Source organism: Spinacia oleracea, chromosome 1, assembly GCF_020520425.1.
Source record: "Spinacia oleracea cultivar Varoflay chromosome 1, BTI_SOV_V1, whole genome shotgun sequence".
Classification (NCBI taxonomy): domain Eukaryota; kingdom Viridiplantae; phylum Streptophyta; class Magnoliopsida; order Caryophyllales; family Amaranthaceae; genus Spinacia; species Spinacia oleracea.
This window is the reverse complement of record NC_079487.1, coordinates 99,462,572-99,484,937: the sequence shown is the minus strand read 5'-3', so window position 1 is coordinate 99,484,937 and position 22,366 is coordinate 99,462,572. Positions and strand designations below refer to the sequence as shown.

General features: G+C 38.7%; 1 protein-coding gene across 2 annotated transcripts; it reads left to right on the top strand.

Moving 5' to 3' along the window:
- The first annotated feature begins 1,339 nt into the window (after positions 1 to 1,339).
- Positions 1,340 to 16,855, top strand: LOC110796679 (uncharacterized). Of its 2 annotated transcripts, none has more exons than XM_022001754.2 (11): positions 1,340 to 1,504; positions 1,582 to 1,708; positions 4,187 to 4,345; positions 11,484 to 11,621; positions 11,732 to 11,830; positions 12,518 to 12,616; positions 15,364 to 15,456; positions 15,545 to 15,688; positions 16,134 to 16,241; positions 16,445 to 16,496; positions 16,588 to 16,855. In XM_022001754.2, exons 2-11 carry the CDS (start codon positions 1,610 to 1,612, stop codon positions 16,626 to 16,628), a joined length of 1,032 nt encoding a protein of 343 aa, XP_021857446.1. In that variant the 5' UTR covers positions 1,340 to 1,504; positions 1,582 to 1,609; the 3' UTR covers positions 16,629 to 16,855. The 2 variants fall into 2 exon arrangements, with proteins under 2 accessions (XP_021857446.1, XP_021857445.1); XM_022001753.2 differs by having other exon boundaries at positions 1,341 to 1,504; positions 1,601 to 1,708.
- Positions 16,856 to 22,366: the final 5,511 nt, after the last annotated feature.

Here is a 22,366-nt window from a genome sequence, read left to right as displayed (position 1 = left end):
ATGGAGCTCTTAAAATTGTGTGCTCGTACAAAGTAATACATGCTTAAAAAAAAGGAGGGATCTTAGTATACATTCACTAAATATGTTATTTTGTCTTTTTTTCTTTTAATAAATTGATTTGGTTGTATATGTAATATTTTAGACTATATACTATTGCACTATATTTAAGATAATGTCACTTAAATGACTTATTTAACCAATTTGTGTTATACGCCGCCCCCTCTCTCCCTCCTCTCATTTTTCTCTCTATGGTTTACAAAAAATAAGATTTTCTAGGTCGAAAATAGCTGATTTTCTTCGAAAAAATTGGCTATTTCCGGCCAATTCTCTTCAACTGCTTGTCTTTTTTGTTGTCAATTTCAATAAATCTACACGCTATGTGTGTAGTGAGTTTGTTTCGTGTCGTAAGTCGAGGAAAAATATCGGTGTATTCCATGGTGGGAATCTTCTAATTTCTATGATGGATGCGCAATTTTGAAGAATAATCTCAAATATGAAGCAAAATTTAATGTCAAGTCAACTATAGAGTTAACTAATACGACCTCTGTTCAACTGAAAGATGCTTTAACGTCGAAAAGTAATTCTCTTCATGACTATACACATCCAATGCTTTCGGAGCCGATCTTGAGTAATAATTAAATTAGATGTTTTCAAGAAGAAGTTTGTTTAAATATTTTAGGTTCGTTCTTGTATGGGGAGATTTTTTTTGTTATAGACACCGTATGACTTTATTTTAATGAATTTTTCTCTTTGCTCTCCAAAAAAAAAAAAAAAAAAACCCATTTCGTGCTCTTTGAATCCCCTTACTCTACAACACCCACCTGGAAGAATTTCACTCTTCCTCTTTTGTGAAAAAATACCCACTAAATTAGAGAGAAAATTATAGACTATAATAAGTAGTGTCCATAAAGACAATAATAAGGCTAAAATGGAAACTTCAACGACAAAACAAAACATTTACCTTTGACTTGTGAGTAAAAAACTTTATTGTTTGATACTAAATGAAAATGCAACCATTGAACCACGTTGACTTGTGATTACAAAATATGTTGTTTGATACCAAATGACAAAATATAACCACCTTGCTTTTACCAAACTATGTTGTTTGATACAAATGAAAATGTAACAATTGCATAAAATATTATTTCTATTGCTAGTGGTATCCAAGATGACACTACTTATTATAGTTTTAGAATCGCATTAACTTTTTAAATAAAATAATACTCCGTAATTAATAACCGATTGAAAACTTTGTGCAAATACGAGTGTAAGAAAAATTATGGGACAAATGAGTATTATAAGTTGGTCCTGAATCGGACCGCACCGGAAGAAAACAGGTTCCATCCGAAGGAGTCTCTCCCGTGACAGTTTAATCGACACCCTACACTCGTAGAGGACCTAAAGCAAGTTTCCTTTAAATTTTTGAAATTTGAAGGCCACTTATTTCCCCTTTGCAACTCTGCTACTCGCATCACTCCCTTTTCCTGCTTGATCATCTGAAAAGGTTGGTAATTGGTAGTAGTCCGTACTTGATAGCATTGGCAATTATTCGGTTTAAACTTGAAACTAATTTTGGTTTAGTTTTTGTTGGTGATTGCAGTTTATAGAAATGGCGGATGAAAAAGATGCGTTCTACGTTGTCAGAAAAGGCGATATCATAGGAATTTACAAAAGCTTCGCCGATTGTCAAGCTCAAGCTGCTTTCTCTGTAATTTCCCCTCTTCTTTTAATAACCCTTTTCAATTTCCTGAGAATTTTGGATTTTTTTTTACTAGTTAGTAATAAACCACTTTTGAAGTCCTTCCTATATTTTATAATGAATTGTTTTGGAATTGAATTTAGGAACTGCATTGTAAATTTGATGATATAAGATGGGTGATCCTTTATTAAAGTGTTAATTTGGTTTGAAAGTGAAAAGTTTTAGTACAGAAGAAAGATAAAATTGGATCTTTAGCTTAAGCTGCTATGTATTATGATTTATGGCTTAATAATGTTATAGTAAGGCTCCGTTTGTTTCAACGGAAAATAATTTCTAGTGAAAAATACAATTGTAAAATGATTTTCCTTTGTTTGTGTACCGAAAAAGAAATGTAACCGAGTAAAGAGGACAATGTGGCATTTCTTTTTTACAAAAGGAGAATCTTTTTCACCCCTTAACAAAACATACAAAGGAAAATGGGAGAATCATTTTCCGGGAAAATGTTTTATGTTTTCGGTCAAATCAAACGGAGGCTAAGTAGTATAATTGATAGATGACTGTCTGATATGTTGCTCAATCTGACTAATTGAGATGTTTTTACTGAAATAAGGGTTACATTACAACTGAAGGTGGTTTGTCATTTTTCAAAAAGACCAGTGAATGTTACATGTGCAAATACCATGTAATATTGTACATTTGTACATAGTGGATGCGAGGATCCCCGAATTAGGAGCCCCTTTGAGGCTTCTCCGAACATATGTAGTGGCGTGCTGATACTACTCTTTAGAGCATCATACAAACCTACGGCTGTATTTCAATTTATAGAAAATGTGTACTCTAGTTCTAAAGTTAGGTATTTAAGCCTTGTGAGTTTGGAGTGGTTTAAACTCTGCCTGCTGATTATTATCCTCAGTTCAGAACAAGTTATCTGTGTTGAATATCGTGAAGTTTCGGTCACAAAACCTTGTGTGATGAGTGAACTTTCAACGATTCAGAAGACTTGTTGTCCAACCTCCAAGTATTCTTGACAAGAATCCTGTTTGAGGCTATCCAAATCATCCTCGAGGATGAGCCCGATATAGGATCTCAAGCTCTCAACAAAATTTCAATATCAATTAACTTCTCTACTTCAAAACTGTGACGAGGACATTTCTTATCCGAGTCTACTTGTAGCATCTGACAATCTTGTTTAAAACAGGAATAAACCTAAACCAATCTCTCTTTGTTTGTTTTAATTTTGTCCCGTGGCCTTGCCCCAGTTTCCATGTTTTTTTTATCGATGTTTTTGTTTATTTGCCTAAAAAGTCAAATCTTCCTTTTCAGTCTTTTCATTTTAGGAGATGAACCATGTTTGTGTGAGCATTTTATCAAAAAAAAAAGGGTAGTATATGCCCATAATTCTTGTTATTCCACTTCAAATTCATTTGGATCGTCATCTATGTTAACGAAATAATGGTTGACCCGTGACTTGATTAGACTCAAAATAAAGGTCTGGGATATTCATGACTCTCCCATTTGAGGAACGAAATTTGATTGTTAATTTTTGAAAACTGGCATTTAGAAAATTCTCCATTTATGAGTTGTTATAAGAAATTCAGAACACAAGAGCCAGGAAAAAGGCAAAACAAATATTTGGTTGGTTTCATTGGGTGGTGTTAATTGTAAAATAGGAGCTGTTGGAGAATAGTAAGATAGTGAGAGTTATCAAGCAATATTTGATAGAAGTAGAAATAAACATGAATAGATTGTTTGATCTCATTTGAGGGTATTTAGGATAACTTATTTGGAGAAATGCCTTTCTCACATACTTTATTTTGAGAAAAGTAGTAGAAATTGTTGATGATTTTTGGCTTTTCGAAGAGTATTGAGACCGAAGTGGAGCTGGTGAGATCAGTTTATTCGGGACATGTCATATAAGGAAACAATTTTTATATTTTCTGTTAGCTTCTTCAGGCTATGTTTGAATTATTTTAGCGTGGTGTTATCACTGTTATCCTGTTATCAATTACAGTAGTATACGAACTTGTGACACTAGTCACAGCAAGAACTGGCTTTCCTAGGAGCTCTGCTGTTTTAGTTTGAAGTTCAGCCTATCAACACATCCTGCTGTGCCTTCACATTGAATCAGTTTTTTCATTATTTGTTTGGTTTGAGTGTCTATCCAAGTAGGCAAAAGCTTTCATCTTTTGTTTGGGCCAGTGATATGAATTTATTTTATATGAAAAGAAAGAAGCCTCTTGCTGTAAGATTGCAGCCTTCACCATAGTTTTCTCAGTTAACTGGCTAATTTTTAAAAGTGTTTTCATTCTGACATATTTATGTTGTGCCATTTGATAGACTGGTCGTACCACAAAAGAGATCATAATGCGTTTTCCTTTTAAAGCCATCTTGACTTTGATTTTCCATGTGATTATCGTAGTCTTTCGTTTTAAATAATAGGTACTTATGAGGAACATGAAAATATTCTTATAGCTCTCTTAAATACAGCCACTGGACCCTTCTATATCAGTATACAAAGGATATGGCTTATCTAAGGAGACAGAATCGTACCTTGTTTCACATGGGCTTCAGCGAGCAGGTTTCTCAATCAGCGCGCGTGACGTGCAAGATGGAACTTTTGGTCCCCTCTCTGTTTGCCCGTTTCAGGTAAAGATTTAAGAATGCGGACTGGCTTTAAGCAAGTCATGTTGTTTCTTTTGGTACTTAGCATCTCTTTTCTATCAGACTTCTGTTTCTGTTTGATGCTTTTCAGTACAAAGTTAAGGACGGGAAGATAACAATGAAAGACATTATTTATTCTGCTTCATATCCGGTTTTCCTTTCTAAGCCATAGTGGACCTACATTTGCAATGTCTAGGTTTTCATAGGCAACACGTTTTTTTTTACTTGTAATCTTTGTTCATAACAGCTGATGCACCTTTAAACATTTTGCAAAGTTATTGTTGAAAGATCAATTTTTGTGCCAGACCAGTAAAGTGTTCTGGGCTCTTATAAGCATTTATGGAACATCTTGTTTCAGATGAGCTGGGATTTCCTGATTTTTTATAAGTCTCTGGCTCTCATGGCCTGTTACCTTTCAAGACCTAGGCTCTACTGAGTAATGTGTGTTTTAATAATGTATGTCTCGTGCGTTTTTCTGAGTCTCTTGAAAATTTTCTATGCATCAAAGGTTGTTGTATATCTCACTTTTCACATCCAGCTGCCTCTCATGTCTCTCTCTATTTTCTCAATTAATGAGATTTGCTTGTTTGATAAATTATTGAAATTAGAAATCATATCTGCTCTCCGTCAATCTATTGCATTGTGATCACTCAGACTTTTCAGTGCGTAGATCTTTATCTTTCTTTTAGTCACATGATTAATGATTAAAGTACTTCCTTATATATTTATCTCATGTTGAGATTGACCGTATTGCTTCATGCTTAAGTTCTTTTTTTATGTAGACCGGGATTCAAATAATTTTTCTAAGGCATATATTGACCTTCATTTCAACAATTTTCTTTTGTATGGCTTTTGATTATTAGAAGTATGTTGATACTTGGTGGCTTTATTGGCTCCATGATTAGTTCTTACTGCTTACTGTTGGCATCTAAATAAAATCAATACATAGATTAGGATTTGCTAAACCTGTTTAAAGGAGACTCGATCTTTTACTTAGGGTCTACAATAGCCCTCGTGCTACTTGTGTGAAACTAACTAACACATATCTGTGCTTCATTAAGAAAAAACTGGCTCGTAAGACCCTCTTTGGTAGAGGGAATTGACAGGTGAAAGCAAATGATTTTTTATTAGGTTCTTATGTTTGGCTTGGAAATGATACGGGATTTGGATGGGGAAAGAAAGGGAAATCCCTTTCATAAAATATTCACTTTCCTTTCCTCCCAAAAATGGAGGAATGTGAGAGGAAGGAGAATTAAAGGTTGTCGATTACATTTCCTTTCTTTTCCATTCACTTCCTTCCATTAAACCAAACACTAGAAATGAAAGCTTTATTCCTTCGCCTTCTCTTCCCTTCCCCCTGGAACACTCCAATGTCTGATTCACCTGAAAAACCACAGAATACACACACAACATACACCAAACAATCAATCACAGCTTGCTTTTAGAGGAAGGTGGGCTTCTTATATATTATTATAGAAAGGATGATAACTTAGTGAGAGTTCGGGAGCTCACTTCTCTCCAAAATGCAATAACTGCACAATACACAAATCAGATAACCTACACCCAATATTCCCCCCCTTTTTATACGCAAATCCCTAGGAGGATATTCTGCTCTAATTTGTCTTCTTCTTACGCCTGCTGTAAGTGAGAGTGCCACGTGGCCTTATGTAACCGTTGTGTGCAGCTGCTACACCATCTGCTGTTGTTGGCCTGTGCCTGCTCACTGGGCTTGTTGCATCCTCCTCCCCTTGAAGCACCACCTTGTCCTCAAGGTGGAAGGTAGGAAACTCCTCCATGATTGTGGTAGCCCTCTCCCAGGTGGCCTCAAATGAAGGCAAGTGTTTCCATTTGATCAAAACTTCTTGCACCCGGTTCTTGCCCACAACCTTGCTACGCATATCCAACACCTCTTCTGGTTCAGCCACTAACTCGAGGTCAGGGGTGATTTGTGCAGGTATGGTTGCAACAACTTCAGTCTCACCTATTGCTCTCTTCAACTGGGACACATGAAACACAAGGTGAATTTTGCAAGTCTCTGGTAATTGCAGTTTATAGGCTACACTTCCCACTTTCTGTATCACGCTAAAGGGTCCATAGAAACGGGCTGCCAGTTTCTCGAAGGGTCTGCGGGCCAAAGATTTCTGGCGATAAGGTTGGAGCTTGAGGTACACCAAGTCCCCGACTTCAAACGATTCTTCCCTTCTCTTACGGTCTGCATTCATCTTCATTCTTTGCTGTGCCTTGATCAAATTCATCTGCAATTCAGCTATCATCAAGTCCCTTTCTTGAAGCCATTCTTCCAAGCTATCCACTTGTGTCTGTCCTTTCCCCACCCTAAGCAAGTGCGGTGGATCCCTCCCGTAAACTACTTTGAACGGAGACATCTTAGAGGATGTGTGAGTGGAGGTATTGTACGAAAACTCGGCCCAAGGCAACCACTCTGCCCATGTCTTAGGTTGACTTCCTGCGAAACACCTCAAATAGGTTTCCATACACTTGTTTACCACCTCACTTTGGCCATCCGTTTGAGGGTGATAAGCGGTGCTTTTCTTGAGCCCAGTACCATGCACTCGGAACAACTCCCTCCAAAAGGTGCTCATGAAGATTCGATCCCTGTTAGACACAATGGTGGCCGGAAATCCATGAAGTCTGACAATTTCTTTGACAAAAATCTCAGCTACTTTCATCGCGTTGTAAGGGTGTTTGAGAGCCAAGAAGTGGGCGTACTTGGATAGCCCATCAACCACCACTAACACGGAATTGACTCCCTTGGACAATGGCAAGTTGGCAACCCTTCTACGAAATCCATTGAGATGTCTTCCCAGATTCTCATAGGAATAGGGAGTGGTTGAAGTAGTCCTGCCGGGGTTTGTTGAGAATGCTTGTATTGCTGACAAATCTCACAGTGTTTGACATAATTGGCCACTGTTCTTCGCATCCCTTGCCAATACCAGTCCCTTGCCATCCTAAGGTATGTCTTCGCCTCTCCCTCGTGTCCCCCCATAGCTGAATGATGGTACTCTTTCAACAAAGTGGGGATCAACATGGAATCCTTGGGTATCACCAGCCTCCCTTTGTAAACTAATCTGTCATTCTCTACTTCAAACGATGTGGTCACTTTTCCTGCCAACACCTCCCTTCGGATCTGCCCCAACACTTTGTCAGCCCCTATTTCCTTGTGCAACTCTTCCCAATCCACCGTGTGAGAGCTGATCAGCATTCCCAACTCTACCTCTCCACATGACTTTCTTGATAGGGCATCTGCCACTCGATTAGAGGTTCCTGGTTTGTATTGAACCTCAAAGGCGAAGCCCATTAATCTGCTTACCCATTTTTGGTAATCAGACGCGATCTCTCTCTGTTGTGTAATATACTTCAAGCTTTGTTGGTCTGAGCGAACAATGAAGTGTCTTCCCATGAGGTAGTGTTTCCACTTGAGTATGGCTAAACAAACAGCCATGAGTTCTTTTTCATACACTGATTTGCTTTGGGCCCGTTGTCCCAACAGTCTGCTATAGTACGCCACGGGTCGCCCTTCTTGCATTAACACAGCCCCAACCCATACCCTGATGCATCCGTCTCGAGTACAAACACCTTGCTGAAATCTGGCATTCTCAATACTGGCGCTGCTGACATTGCATTTTTGAGAGAATTAAAAGCTTCCTCTGCTTTCACAGTCCACCCAAAGTTATCCTTCTTGAGTTGTTCGGTTAGTGGTTGCGCAATTTGTGCATATCCAGCCACAAATTTGCGGTAGTACCCTGTTAGGCCCAAGAACCCGCGAAGTTCCCTCAGGTTTTTTGGTGTTTCCCATTCCATGACAGCGTGCACCTTGCTCATATCCATAGCCACACCATTGCTCGAAATCACATGTCCCAAGTAAGACACCTCCCGCTTCCCAAGTTCACACTTCTTTCGATTCACATACAACTTCTGTTCAGCCAGGATGTTTAACACAATCGCCAAATGCTTCCTGTGTTCACACTCAGAATGACTATATATTAATATATCATCAAAGAATACCAAGACAAACTTACGCAAGAATGGCCGAAAAATATCGTTCATCAATGATTGAAAGGTTGCCGGGGCGTTCATCAACCCAAAAGGCATTACCAAAAACTCGTAATGGCCTTCATGAGTTCTAAATGCCGTCTTATGCACATCTTCCGGCTTAACCAGGATTTGGTGATATCCCGATTTCAAATCAAGCTTGGAAAAAACGACTTACCCAAACAACTCATCTAACAGTTCATCTATCACCGGGATTGGGTACTTATCTGGTATTGTCTCCTTGTTCAAAGCCCGATAGTCCACACAGAATCGCCACGACCCGTCTTTTTTTTTCACCAACAGAACTGGGCTAGAAAATGGGCTTGTAGACGGACGAATCACCCCTACTTGCAACATCTCTCGAATAAGTCTCTCAATCTCATTCTTCTGAAAATGGGGGTAACGGTATGGCCTTACTCCCACTGGATTGCTTCCATCCTTGAGCACAATGGCGTGCTCGTGCCCCCGCGGTGGTGGCAATCCCCTAGGCATCTCAAAGACTCCTGTAAACTGCTCTACTACTTCTTTTAGAAAGTCTGCCTCCCCTTCCTGCCCTGCTCCATGGTCGACCTCCTCTGTTTCCAACTGACTACATTCTACCATCATTCCGTGGCCGGTTTTGCGCAAGGTTCTGAGCATAGCCTTGAGTGAAATACGTGTTCGCGACAAGGTTGCATCTCCTTTAAGCTCACATGAATTCCCACCCCATTGGAACGTCATAATCTGAGTCTTCCAATTGGTAACTACAGCCCCCAGTTTCTCTAACCATTGTACCCCCAAAATCACATCAGACCCGCCCAAGGTAAGTGGAAGGAAGTCTTCACATACCTCGATTCCACCTTCCAAGCATACCTTCACCGATCGACATTCCCCAGTCCCCTGAATTGCCTCGCCATTACCCAACGTTACGCCGAAATTTTCCGTACCCATCACCGGAATTCCCAACCTGTTCACCACCTCCGTTGAAATAAAGTTGTGGGTCGCACCCGGATCGATCATTACTGTCACTTTACTTCCCAAAATCTCCCCTCTCAGTCGCATAGTTTTCGGGTGGGTCAACCCGACAACCGAATACAGTGACACCTCCGGCCGAACGACCTCCTCTTCCTCGTTCTGCTGATCCTCCTTTTCGGCGTCTCCATCCTCTCCGCCCTCGCCCTCCATTAAGAGCACACTCAATTCTTTACGCTTGCAAACGTGATTGGCCTCCCATTTTCCGTCACACCGGAAACACAAACCCTTGGCCCTCTTTTCTTGAAGCTCGCTTTCCGTCAGCCTCCTTACTCCAGATCTGAAGGAGCTCGAGTGTGGTGATGCGACCGATTGAGTGGAACCAACCCCAAAATAGGTTGGCTTAATTGGATGTTGGGCCGACCCACTGAACGCAATAGGCCCAATTAGGTTAGATGGACCTTGCCTCCCAGATCCGTATTTGTTACTCCAATTCGATGGCCCACCCTTCTTCTCAACCCGGTCCCTTTCTTCGACCCGAATTGCAAGATCCATAGCCTGCTTCAGGTTATACGGTTCTAATACTTGGATTTCCTTTCTTATCTCCTCCTTACCCATTAAAACGGTCTCCGGCACATCCTCTAGAGGGGCTGCTCTCTCTATGAACCGACGGCGATACTCCTCCACAGTAGTTGTCTGGGTGGTCGCGAGCCATTGTTGGTGAAGGGTACCCACCTTCGAGGAACGAAACTCCTTCAACAACCGATCCTTGAGATCCCACCACCCTTCCACTGGCCGCCGGCGATTTTCCCACTGGAAGAAACGCAGCGCTTCACCCTCCAACGCCACCACAGCCGAGTCCATCTGTTCCTCTGCATTCAGTTTATGGAAGTTGAAGTACCGCTCCGCCCTGAGGATCCACCCATCTGGGTCAGCCCCTTCGAAAACTGGCATATCCAGTTTACGATACCTCCAGTTCCTTCCTCGGAAGTTCTCTCCACCGCGGGATTCTCGCCCGTCCACCTCCCCTTCGTCGTCACTTCCATCATTGTTTCTTCGGTTACGACGGGAGGCACTGTTATCCACCAAGTTTCGCATCTCCTCGCGGAAGCTATTGAGCTTTCTGTCCATTTGCGCCGCCCTCTCACGGTTTTTCTTCGCTTCTTCCTCCGCCGCGGCCTTGAGTTGCTCGGCCAAGGAACGTTGGAGGGTGGCCATCGCATCCTTTACCGCCGTAGCGACGATAACTCCCAAGGAGGTCTCCAATCGGTCCACCCTAGCTTCCAACTCCGTATTCCTGTCTTCCTCCACCATCTCCAGGTTGCGCGACTGGCCTCTACTCCCCGTCATGGAGCGAACTGCTCTGATACCAGATGGAACACTCCAATGTCTGATTCACCTGAAAAACCACAGAATACACACACAGCATACACCAAACAATCAATCACAGCTTGCTTTTAGAGGAAGGTGGGCTTCTTATATATTATTATAGAAAGGATGATAACTTAGTGAGAGTTCGAGAGCTCACTTCTCTCCAAAATGCAATAACTGCACAATACACAAATCAGATAACCTACACCCAATATTCCCCCCTTTTTATACGCAAATCCCTAGGAGGATATTCTGCTCTAATTTGTCTTCTTCTTACGCCTGCTGTAAGTGAGAGTGCCACGTGGCCTTATGTAACCGTTGTGTGCAGCTGCTACACCATCTGCTGTTGTTGGGCTGTGCCTGCTCACTGGGCTTGTTGCATCCCCCTTCTCTTCTCCCTACCCTTACTTTACTAATATTATACCAAACACGCGCTAGAGTGTATTGCACTACAGGTCACCCTTCGGAGTGGGGTATTTAAGGTTTTGACCTGACATAGAAGCTAGAACTGTATTTTTATAATTCTGTCTTGGTAGAAGTCTGAATGCTTTTTTAATTTCTTAGTTCTTTTAAGCACAGATCTCTGAATTCATGGATGGTAACAGTAATTTATGACTATAAGCTGATTTGGAAACCAAAGAGGTTTGATAGCTTTTGAGGATGTTTCAACTCTTGGAACTTGAATATTCTTTGGTTGCTGTGGCTGCCACCAATAGGAGCTCTCTAATTGATTAGTTAATTTGTTTATCAGGATGCTGGTCGTTCAAGCTGCCCGGCACCAAATGCCCCAAACAAAACTGTGAAGTTGGAGCATTATACAGAGCCTAAAGCCTCTGTTAGTCCTGTCTGTGCTGCTAGTCCAGCTCCTAATGGGAGGATCCAGAAACATGTATGACTCTGGAACTGTTACAATCAATAATTTACAGATTAATCCATGGAGAGAATGAGAGATGTCTAATATATTACTTGAAGTTCTGAAACTGTTGGTTCTCATTGAAGGTTGATACAGGATTGAATATAACCTCAGCAAGCCCTCGTAATAATTATGATGAGTTGACGAACTATATAAAGCCTGCTAACCTAGTTCGTCCTGCATATGTAAGTCCCTCAACACAAATGCTGTATATATGTGAATTTCAATATTTCATCTGGAAAATCCATCTTGGTGAAGATATAATTTGCTGCTACTCCTTATGTCTCCCATCACTTGCACACTTTTGTTACTGAGTTGTCCCAGATTATAATGTACTCAACATGGGATCACAAATTTCTCTCTCAATATAAAATTACCATCTCTAATACACCTACATTTTCTCTATCCTTAATTTAAAAGTGTCCAACTGTCCACTATCTCCAAATCATATGTACTTATTCTCTCTTCTGAATATAAAATTTACCCTCCATCTACATTCTACCAATCAAAATGGCCCACGGCAATACATCTCCTAAGCAAAGTGCAAAACCCCACTGTGCAATGTAATGTGGGATGGTGGGAGTAATTAGGACATGTAGAAGTATTCTGCTAAGAGTTGGTTGAGACGATGAGTAGTGACAAGGTGTGGTGACTTTGGTCCGTTGGTTTTACTTCATTCCTTCTTATCTGTCCATCTGACCATCTATTCTTATTCCTTATATATGGTATTATTGTACTTCTAACATACCATTGTATTTTTTCTAACGCAATGACTAACAAGTTCTTAACATGTCATAAAAGACAATTTTGAAGGAATTCAGGGAGTTGTTAGCAACAAGCTTACAAGCTCATAAACATTCACTTGTGTGCAGGCTTCTGCTGAACCGAGTTCATTCTTACACAATCCTCAGAAGAAAATTAGCGAGCTAAAGAATTACATGGAGCCACAACAGGTGGTTGTTCCAGCCAGTGTAAGTTTTTCAGCTACCAATTTTCTAAAATGCTTTAGTTGCTAACTATTCGAATTCTGGTAAGTTTCTAGCTCTATTTTGTAACTCTTGTAAGCAATTTAGGAATTTCAGGCAGTGAAAGGTCAAAGTTTTGGGTGATTCACTGAGGCTTTACGTAGTATTAACAATGGAGGATTATTTATGTTATCATTTCTCCTCTGTACTTTTTTCTTAACTTAACATGGAGCACTTCACTTGTGATACAGCAGAATTTTGAAGAAAAATATGTATATGTAACAAATTTAATACCAAACATCATTGAATTTAGTTCAAAGAAGTTCGGTAATTTTGACTATGAGGATTGAGGACATCAAGAACCTGCATAGTACATGCTATCCCTGTGTACCTGTATTATTATAATCAAAATAAAGTCAGTAGTCAAGATATGGTGAGCATACCTCCCTTAGAGAGGGGGGGGGGGGGGGGTGGGCATGGGGTGGGAGGGGGGTAAATGATTGAGAATTTGATCAGCTATTACAACTCATAAGGAAAGAACAAGGATTTGAAGAGGAAAGTCAGGTTAATTAGGATGTTTCAGATGATGCTCTATCAAGTCTCAAGATCTTTTGAGAATTGAGACATTTCATAGTTACAAACTGAAATTTGATCGGCAGTTCACTTGGTCCTTTTAAAATTACATCAGGACAAATGATATTCAGCTCCTGGAGATCGTCATTGTTTAAACTCTTGATAGCACAAAGTCATAAATTAAAGCAGTCAGCATGGATAAGCACACATATCCTCTAGATTAGCACTTCCTTTGCATTCTGTAGATCTTTTTCCTAAGCTCCTGAATATCCTTTTCTGTGCATCACTCAGCCTCCACAAGTCCACAACACTTGCTCAAGACAAGGTGCTGGTTTTCTCACGGACAGAGTAAATTATTAATTATCTATGTATTTTAGTTAAAAGGTACTACGTACTTGAGAAGTATACTTTCGGGCAGAAATGTATATTTCATATTATTAAATGGCGTCTCTCCTACAATCTCACCCATGGCATTCAGTTTTCGAAGAAATTGAGGAACATTACTTTCCTGTGAAAGAAATTTTGAATAACCCTGCACAGTTACCTCCCTTTTCCTGTTTGAGCTTGCTTGAGACAGGCAAGGGACTATTAACTCTTTCCGGTCTCTAGAAAACTGCTGTTTCTTACCATAGGTCAGAATTTCGCCATTATGGTCTCTTTTTCTTTCTTTCTGATGCTGCCTCCTAACTCGTTGTGTCGACTGACTTTTCGGGAATAGATTTGAGGTTCTAGTGTTCCACCACCTTCTTCTAGTAAATTGCAAAGGGTATTTATTTTGTTAGAGGTGCACTTGAATTTCCTGTTAATTCGGCAATTTGTGTTTGGTGTCTTGTGGTTTTGTGTCTTTTCCTTGGAACTGTTACACGGTTCTGATATTATCAAGAAGTTTCTTGTTAATTGAGAAATTAGTTATGGATTCCTTGTATATAAATGAATCAGTTTCTTGTTATGGATTCCTTGTATATAAATGAGCAGGATTATAAGAGGCATCCTAGATCAAGTTAGGTCTTTCAGGGAAGATGATATATTTCTTCAAGCAAGGGAAGTTTGAGGAACCTATGGGAAAATATGCTAGCTGCCAAGCTCCTTACTTTCGTTACAGTTAATAAGTAGGGTTTCATTTGGGACTTATTGCATTATTTTGAACCTAGCTGCATGTTTTCTGAAGGGAGTATGTTCAAGTGGGCTAGTTTTCCTTAATTGTTCTTAACTTCAGTCATAACAGTGTCACTGTAGTATTCATCATCATTATCATTACCCCATTGCCTCAAAAAGGCTCCCGCAAGAAGCGGGGTAAGGGGGGTTCGGGTGTACGCAACCTTACCCCTGCAATTGCAGAGAGGTTGTTTCCAATTGACCCAAAAGAAATAACGGGACGACAACGGTACTGTAGTATTAAGAAGAGTTTTTTCTACTTTAGAGTGAGGCACGTGGAATTAGCTAATAAAGATTTGTTGTCAGGTTCGGAGTTAAACCCTCAAATTAAGAGATGGGCAAGAGTCTTGATAAGGTTAGGAGCCTCCTCTTCAATTTCCATCAAAGGAGTACGGTCAAGAAAATATTTCAGTTTGTCCACGTGAAGAGAAGGGTTCTTTTCGTCTGATAGTTCATTGAAGAGTAGGTAAAAACAGTAGGAAAGATGATGCATGGGCTGAAATTCCTAGTTCTTGGAAGAGTGAAGGAGATATAAATACTCTCCTGAACAAAAAGAAGAGACGATAGATATGGATATCCAGAGTACTGCAAGCGTGTATGTTTCTTAGCATTCTCCTCTCAGGATTGAAGTAATAATGCCACGTAATGGATCTATTCGATATGCTATGAGAATTGTGCAGTTATCAAGTAATGAATTCTACTGTATGTGCAATAAAAATAGTGCATTTTGAACGTTGTACACAAACTAAAAATGATGGTTCACTGCTAATGGATCAAAGTGCGTACCAAACTTGATTACTTGATTCTTGATACTTGATAGAGATTCCATCTAATGATTGAACTATGCTGGCTCTCCCAAAATAAACTTTCCTCCCTCTTGCTTATTCATGTTATGATACCTATTATAGTATTATCTTCATGGGATATTTAGCATATTTAATGGATGCTTTACGACTGAATCATGAATCATTGCGTGTTTATCTATACCTGGAACCGGTGTTAGTTTATGTTATTTAAATGTGCAGCAATCTTGTACTATTGAATTTGATGGAGCATCAAAAGGAAATCCTGGACTAGCTGGTGCCGGAGCTGTTTTGCGTGCTACAGATGGGAGTCAGGTATGATTGTATGAAGCATCTTATCCATCGTTTTTTATGATCGCCATCCACTGCTTATATATTTTTTTTCATGGATGTGCTTTGGCAGGTTTGGCTGTTGCGAGAAGGTGTTGGAATTGCTACTAATAATGTTGCGGAGTATCGATCAGTGATTTTAGGTTTGAAAACGGCTCTTCAGAAAGGATTTAAGCATGTCAAAGTTCGAGGGGACTCCCTGCTGGTTTGCAATCAGGTATTTTTTATTTTTAAATGTATTTATAACATTCCACCAAGCACCAAAATTTTGCAGTTGTATTTTGAATTTTCATATCCGTGCATTTCCGATGGAGCTAAAGATTCATTTGTTCTTTTAGCTGTGGGAATGTAATGGACTAAATCAAAATGGCTTTTAAAACCTCTTTGCTTCCTTTCCATGAAGTAGAAAAATGTCGTTCGGTTGTCTTCCTGTTATCGCTTTTGGGTCAAGTGGAAACAACCTCTCTGCGATTGCAGGGGTAAGGTTGCGTACGTCGACCCCCCTTACCCCGCTTCTTGCGGAGTCTCTTCGAGGCAATGGGGTAACGATAATGATAATGAATGAATGATTTGAATTTTCAATGTCAAATTCTTTGGTTGTACACCTTTTATTCATGATATGCTCCTCTCTTGCTCTCGTGACAACCGTACTGAATGAACAGATTCAGGGTAAATGGAGAACAAAAAATGAGAACATGGCCAACCTGTGCAAGGAAGCATTGCAGCTAAAGAATCAGTTTCTGTCATTTACTATTGAACAAGTTCCTAGGGTGAGTACTTGAACTCAGTCATTTTTCTCATTGATTTCAGTTTTGGTTGCTATTCCAAATACTTACCAGTATACTTGTAGAGTTATAACGACCAATTACGGAAATTTTAATGGGTAACCATAGATTTCGGAACGTCTTTCTCATTAATTTTATCCACAATTTGAGTTTAAGATAACCTTAAGCTATTGCTATATTTTTGTTAGGAGTTCAATTCTGCTGCCGATGCTCAAGCAAATCGAGCCACTAATCTGAGAGGTGAGTACCTTTATGTACTGCATCATTGCTGTTTGTGCCTGTTGATTAATATGTACGTTACTCATAACCTAGTATGAATTGTTTTGTGCAGATAGACAAGTTGAAATTGAGATGACATCTTCTCAGCATTAATGATATGAATTCGACAATGGGATAGCTGCTTTTGTACTTCTGAAGTTCTGATACCTGATCCTTAAGTTGTAAAAAAAAAATTATCCTGATTCCTGACTGAACTTAGTTTAGGGCAAGATGCTAATTTATGTAGGAATGTTGCTGAAATTGGAGTATGTGTTTTGTGTAAATGTCACAAAAAGATGAACTTGGTACCCTTTGCCTTGATTACTAGTCATTTTCTATTACTTACGGTCAATAGAGAGAAATTAAATTAAATAAAGTAAACTAATTAAGGTTCAAAATTAAAAACATTAATATGAAAATCACTAAAAGCAATTTCAAGTTTTTTAAGGATTTATTGGATTTTACCACTTAAAAAAATTTTAACTTTTGAAATTACCACCTTATAAAGATATTTTAAAACAAAAGGTCTTGCGCGCACAAGGTGTACAATAAATTTATTGTACACCAAGATAACTTTTACCCATTTTTTTGTAACTTTAATCTAGTTTTGATTAACTTTTATATTAGTAAAAAAAGTTGATAGATAAATATTTTAAAGGGTTAGATGATTAATTTTATACATTATTAGTGATTTTGAAGAAATAAGTTTTACTAAAATAAAAAAATATCACCAAAAAATAGATAACTTTAACATATATATGCTTAACTTTTAGGCATTTTGAGTTAACTTTTACTCAAATGTACAATATTTATTGTACATCCATTGTAAATAAGAATTTGTGATTTTAAAAATTACCATCTTAAATTTACTAACGTTACTGAAATTACCACCTGATAACGCCTTCCATCAAATTTACCGTTAATGGACCCGCTTCAATGGTTATTTTATGTTTCCCTCATTTCTTCCTCTATTGAACATTGAGCCTCCATTATCATACCTTTCTCAAACCAAATTTCACAAATTTAATCATTTTGTCTTCAATTTTTCCAAGTAATTTTGTTTAGGCAACAAAATTCGGCAATTTCTCCAATTTTTTTTTATCATGGTTAGAGCAGTGAAGTAAGTAATTCCTCAAAATTTGAGTTCGTGCTCTAAAGTTTTGGCTAATGCCATTAGACTTGGACAAAAATAAGGCCTTATATGGAGGTGATTATAAAGTCGTATTTGCCAACTGTTGATTTCTCGTCAGTTGAAGGGTGTCTTTATTTTTCTGATCTTGATTCGGTCTTAAATTAGGGTTCTACATTTGTAAATCTGGGGGTTTTCTAAATTGGGTTTTAAATCAATTATTGTTTGTGGCAAGTTGAAGGACCATCTGATTGTTATCATTGTGGAGCTCCTGTGTCAAGGCTAACCACTTTGACTCATGAAAATCTGGGTCGGAAATTCATTGCTTGCAAGTACTATGATCGAGAATTGGAAACTAGGAGATGTAGGTATTTCTGGTGGCTTGATTTGGATAGCACTACATGGCTGAGGGAATTCATAAACCAGTTGTTATTGGAAAAAAGATACTCCCTCCGTCCCAAAATTATAGTTTTGTTTTCTAAATCGGGCGTCCCAAATTTATAGTTATGTTTCTAATTTTGGCTACTAAGGTCCCCACTTTCTCATGTACTACATTAATTAAAAATGTATTGAAAACCTCACACATGTACTACATTCCACTTTCTTATGTACTATTTCGTATATTCTCTTTCACATGTACTTTATTACACTTTTCCATACAACTCAATCATCATTTGTACTTTATTCCACTTTTTCATGTACTATATTCTATTTTTCTTAAAACCCGTATTTTTTGTCAAACGAGACTATAATTATGGGACGAAGGGAGTATTGAGATTAATGTTATGATGAAAGAGATTGAAGGGTTAAGCTACCAGAAAAAGAGTTTGATGAATGAGGTGCGAAAGGATAGTAAAGATGGATGTAGGTCATGCTGATTCGAGGCTCGTCCCCACCCGGCACAAAAGAAGCCCGTCCAGGAACGAGCATGAAAAAAGCATGGCCCCGACACGAGCACAGAGTCGTGGGCCAGGCATGTGTCGTATTTTTTTGGGAAAAGCACGACTCAACCCTGCACGACACAACACAACACACTAAATTTAAAGGGCTTATACACAACGGTCTGACCCGAACTGACACGATGGCCTGTGGGACTGGGCCTTATTTTACAACATTCGGCTCGTCCTGATATGATGCAGAGTGCGATTGGTGTGGACCGGGCACGTCCGAGGCCAACGACACATGCATGTGTTCGCACGAAGCCCGACCCGACCCACAACCATCTTTAAATAATAGGCATGGGGAATAAAGAAATAGAAGGGAAAGTGACGTGTGAAATGAAGGGAAAAGGAGGGTAAAAGAAAAGATATCGTTAAAATGAGCCCCACGAACAGAAATTTTAACAAAAAAATTGTGATTTTAGAAATTATTGTAAATTAAAGATTGCACATTTAAAAAAACTTTGGTGAAAATGTTGGAATTTTTAAGGCGGTAAAATCAGAAAAATAAATCCTTTTGTTAATGGCTTTGTGTAAGATTTGCCGCATCTCTGAATAAATTACTCCATGTCGTGGCAGTTTAAGTGAGTGACACGACTGACACCCTACACTCTCCGGTCTCTTCCAATTCAAATTTCAATGGTTGCTCGTTTGCTCCCTACTACAGTACTACTATTTGGATTGCATGACATTTATTCATACTTTAAACTTAGAAAATAATTTGTTAGTTTTTGTTTTCATTTTCATAGAGATGGGGGATAACAACGATCCTTTCTTCGCCGACCGTCTATCTCAACCTGGTTTCTCTGTAATTTACCCTTCTTTTTCAATTTTCTGAGAATTTTTATTTCTGTTTGCCTTTGGTATTTACTACCATACTTCCTCCCTCGTTTGACTTTTGATGTATTAAATTTGATCATATGTGGTTACTAATAGGTAAAAGTAAACGTAATTATTTAATTGTTGTTTGGGTTAGTGTCAGTAGTTTTATTTTCTTATACACTCCGTATAATTAAAGGTATAAAAGATGAAATCTGTTTCGTGAAAGTCAAAATTTTGTACGATTTGAAAGGGAGGGATTATTCCGTAGTAACCACCCACTTTTTATTTCCTCTCAAGTTAATAAATATAATTGGTTTGACATTAAATTTGGAATTGTTTGATGAAAGTTGAGCCCATTTAAGCTGGAAGAAGCATGAAAGCAGATGGGAGATCCTTTAATTATAAGAAAAATGGTTAATTTGGTTAGAAAGTGAAGTAGTGATTGTGAGATTTGTGACCCATATAAGAATTAACAGAAAAGAAGGATAAAGTTGGATGCTTATCTGGTACTGTATGTCTGTATTAGTGATAGGTAACTGTCTGCTGTGTTGCTGAATTAGACTAGTTGAGAAAGTCATCTGTTTAAATTTCACACCAATTACTATTATTTTTCCATTCTAGTTTGTATAATCTCAAAAGACACTTATAAGACACATCAATAGAGTTGTATAATCTCAAAAGAGCTGATATACTGCATTGCAGGCCTGAAACCTATCTTTTCATCAATGCCACCGGTAAACTTATTATAAGACACATCAATAGAGTTGTAGGATTTTCCAGTTTTACTAAAGTATTTTTTGTTAGAAGGACCTTTTATTAAGGTTTTTGTGTGAGAGAGGACCTTTTATAACAAAAGTGGCAATTTGGGACCTTAAACTTTTATTTTTTTGTTGACTAGGACCACTTGCCGGATTTTTGCAGTTGACTCTATTTTATCCCGTTGACTTGCATACGTGTCCGCCGGAGTAAAACACGTGGCATATCTTTCGTAAATTTTTTTTTTCTTTTATTTTGTTTCCCAAATTCCCTCCAAATCCAATTGACTCATTTGGTTAACCTATACCCCCCCCCCCAAAAAACACTCAGTTTCTCTCTCCTCTGCTAGACGCCATTAACGCTACAGAGAAGAATTCAGCAAGCAACGCGAAAATCCTTCTCCGTTCAATTAAGTGACAGGGATTGTGAGCAAGACCAACGCGAATCAGGTATGATCTTTTCCCTCTCAAAATCTTCCCAAATTTTTTGAATTTTGCCTCACAAGAATTAGGGTTTTTAATTTTTCAGCAAATGATTTGGGGCTTTTCTAATTGGTAATATTTTTGTGCTTTAGCATGTCTTTGTCTCATCATAAAGAGAAAATTTGTGCTTGTGGATTTTCCGTTGTACAAAGAACATCGTGGACACATGAGAACCCGGGTAGGAAATTCAAAGGTTGCAAGTTCTACAACTTTGAAACTGGGCAAAGGGGTTGCAATGCATTTGATTGGGTTGATGAAGAGATTCTTGGTTGGCAAAAGGACGTGACTAATCACCTTCTTTGGGAAAAACAGAGGCTTCTCATGGACATCAAAATTCTAAAGGGAAGAGTTGAATTCCTAGAACATGCCAATAAGATGGTGAATGTGGAGCATGAGAAGATGAAGACGAAGTATGAGAAGATGAGTATGAAGGCAGAAGGAAGGTTGAAGACAGAGATTAGGGACGATCATGTCTACATTCTTCCGAGTTTATGCGCTATTGTATCCGTTGTGGTTAGTGCATTTTATGTTAAAGTGTTTGGCTAGCTTAGGTGTGTGCCATCAAACAATGTTAAGAAATGTATGAATGTGATGATCATCAATGATGAATAATATCTATTTCCCTCCAAGTTTTCTATGGTTAAATCCCGAATTAATGTTTTTTTGTGGTAATGAAAAATGCAAGGTAAACCCGAGTTAATTGAAGTTTTATTGATTTAATATTTATTTTTAGCTCCGGTTTTAAAACCCGAGCTTAAACATTAATTATTGAATTGCGGAGTATTTTGTTGAAGTCGCTTTATAAAATCCGAGATTTAATGAGTTTTAGTAACTCTTTATAAAACATGGTCTTAAATGTCCTTGTATTAAAACCCGAGCTCAACACACGAGTTTTAAAGTATATGCCTTAACGAACTTAAATTATGGGTTACAATAATTTTCAAGGGAGAGTCGAGTTCAAGCTATGATAGTAAGTCGAACTCAAGCTATGATTTTAACTCGACTTTTAAAACCCGAGGCAAAGGAACAAATGTTAATCCAAACGCAATTGTAAAAAAGTCACTGAAACCATAACATTTCTTCATATAAATAGCATTTGAACCAATTGAACATAGTAGAGTTTTTCCAAAAACATAGTTGACTTTTTCCAAATACATACCAAAGTTGACTTCTACATAAAGTCCAATAAGTCAACTAAAATGCAACCAAATTACTTTTAAATACTAGATGGAGTTCAGTAATACAAAATGAATCAATCCATGACTAATTTTGGCCTAGGGAAACACAACTCTTTTGAGATGATTGTGAGGCTTGGAGAGCATTCACTGAGGTTGTTTTCCTCTTCTTGGGTATTGGGTTGGAATCAGAGGCCACTATCTTACCCTTGGAGGCTACTGACTTTCTCTTCACTGATGGGCCTGCTTGTGATGTTGATGTTGTAGCTGCTGTTGTTTTTCTGTTCTTTGCAGGCTGTGGAGCTGACAGTGGTTGCTGTGTAGTTCTGCTTCTTGGTGGTTGCTGTGTAGAAGGAGCTGATGGCACTGACTGTGGTGCAGTAGTTGCTGCTGTGGTTTCTGCCATGTTTGATTTAGGTCTGCCCTTAGGTTTAGAACTAGCTTGTACAGGCTTAGGTGGCCTCTGGCAATTTTTTCTGCTGTGTCCCAAACCTCCACACCTCCTACAAGTGTTTTGCTTCCTTGCTCTTCTCACCTGCTTCCCCTTCTT

Coding starts and splice junctions, on each gene's coding strand:
- LOC110796679 (XM_022001754.2), top strand. CDS start 1,610: ATGGCGGATGAAAAAGATGCGTTCTACGTTGTCAGAAAAGGCGATATC. Junction 11,831..12,517: donor ACCTAGTTCGTCCTGCATAT/GTAAGTCCCTCA, acceptor ACTTGTGTGCAG/GCTTCTGCTGAACCGAGTTC. Junction 16,497..16,587: donor TCGAGCCACTAATCTGAGAG/GTGAGTACCTTT, acceptor TGTTTTGTGCAG/ATAGACAAGTTGAAATTGAG.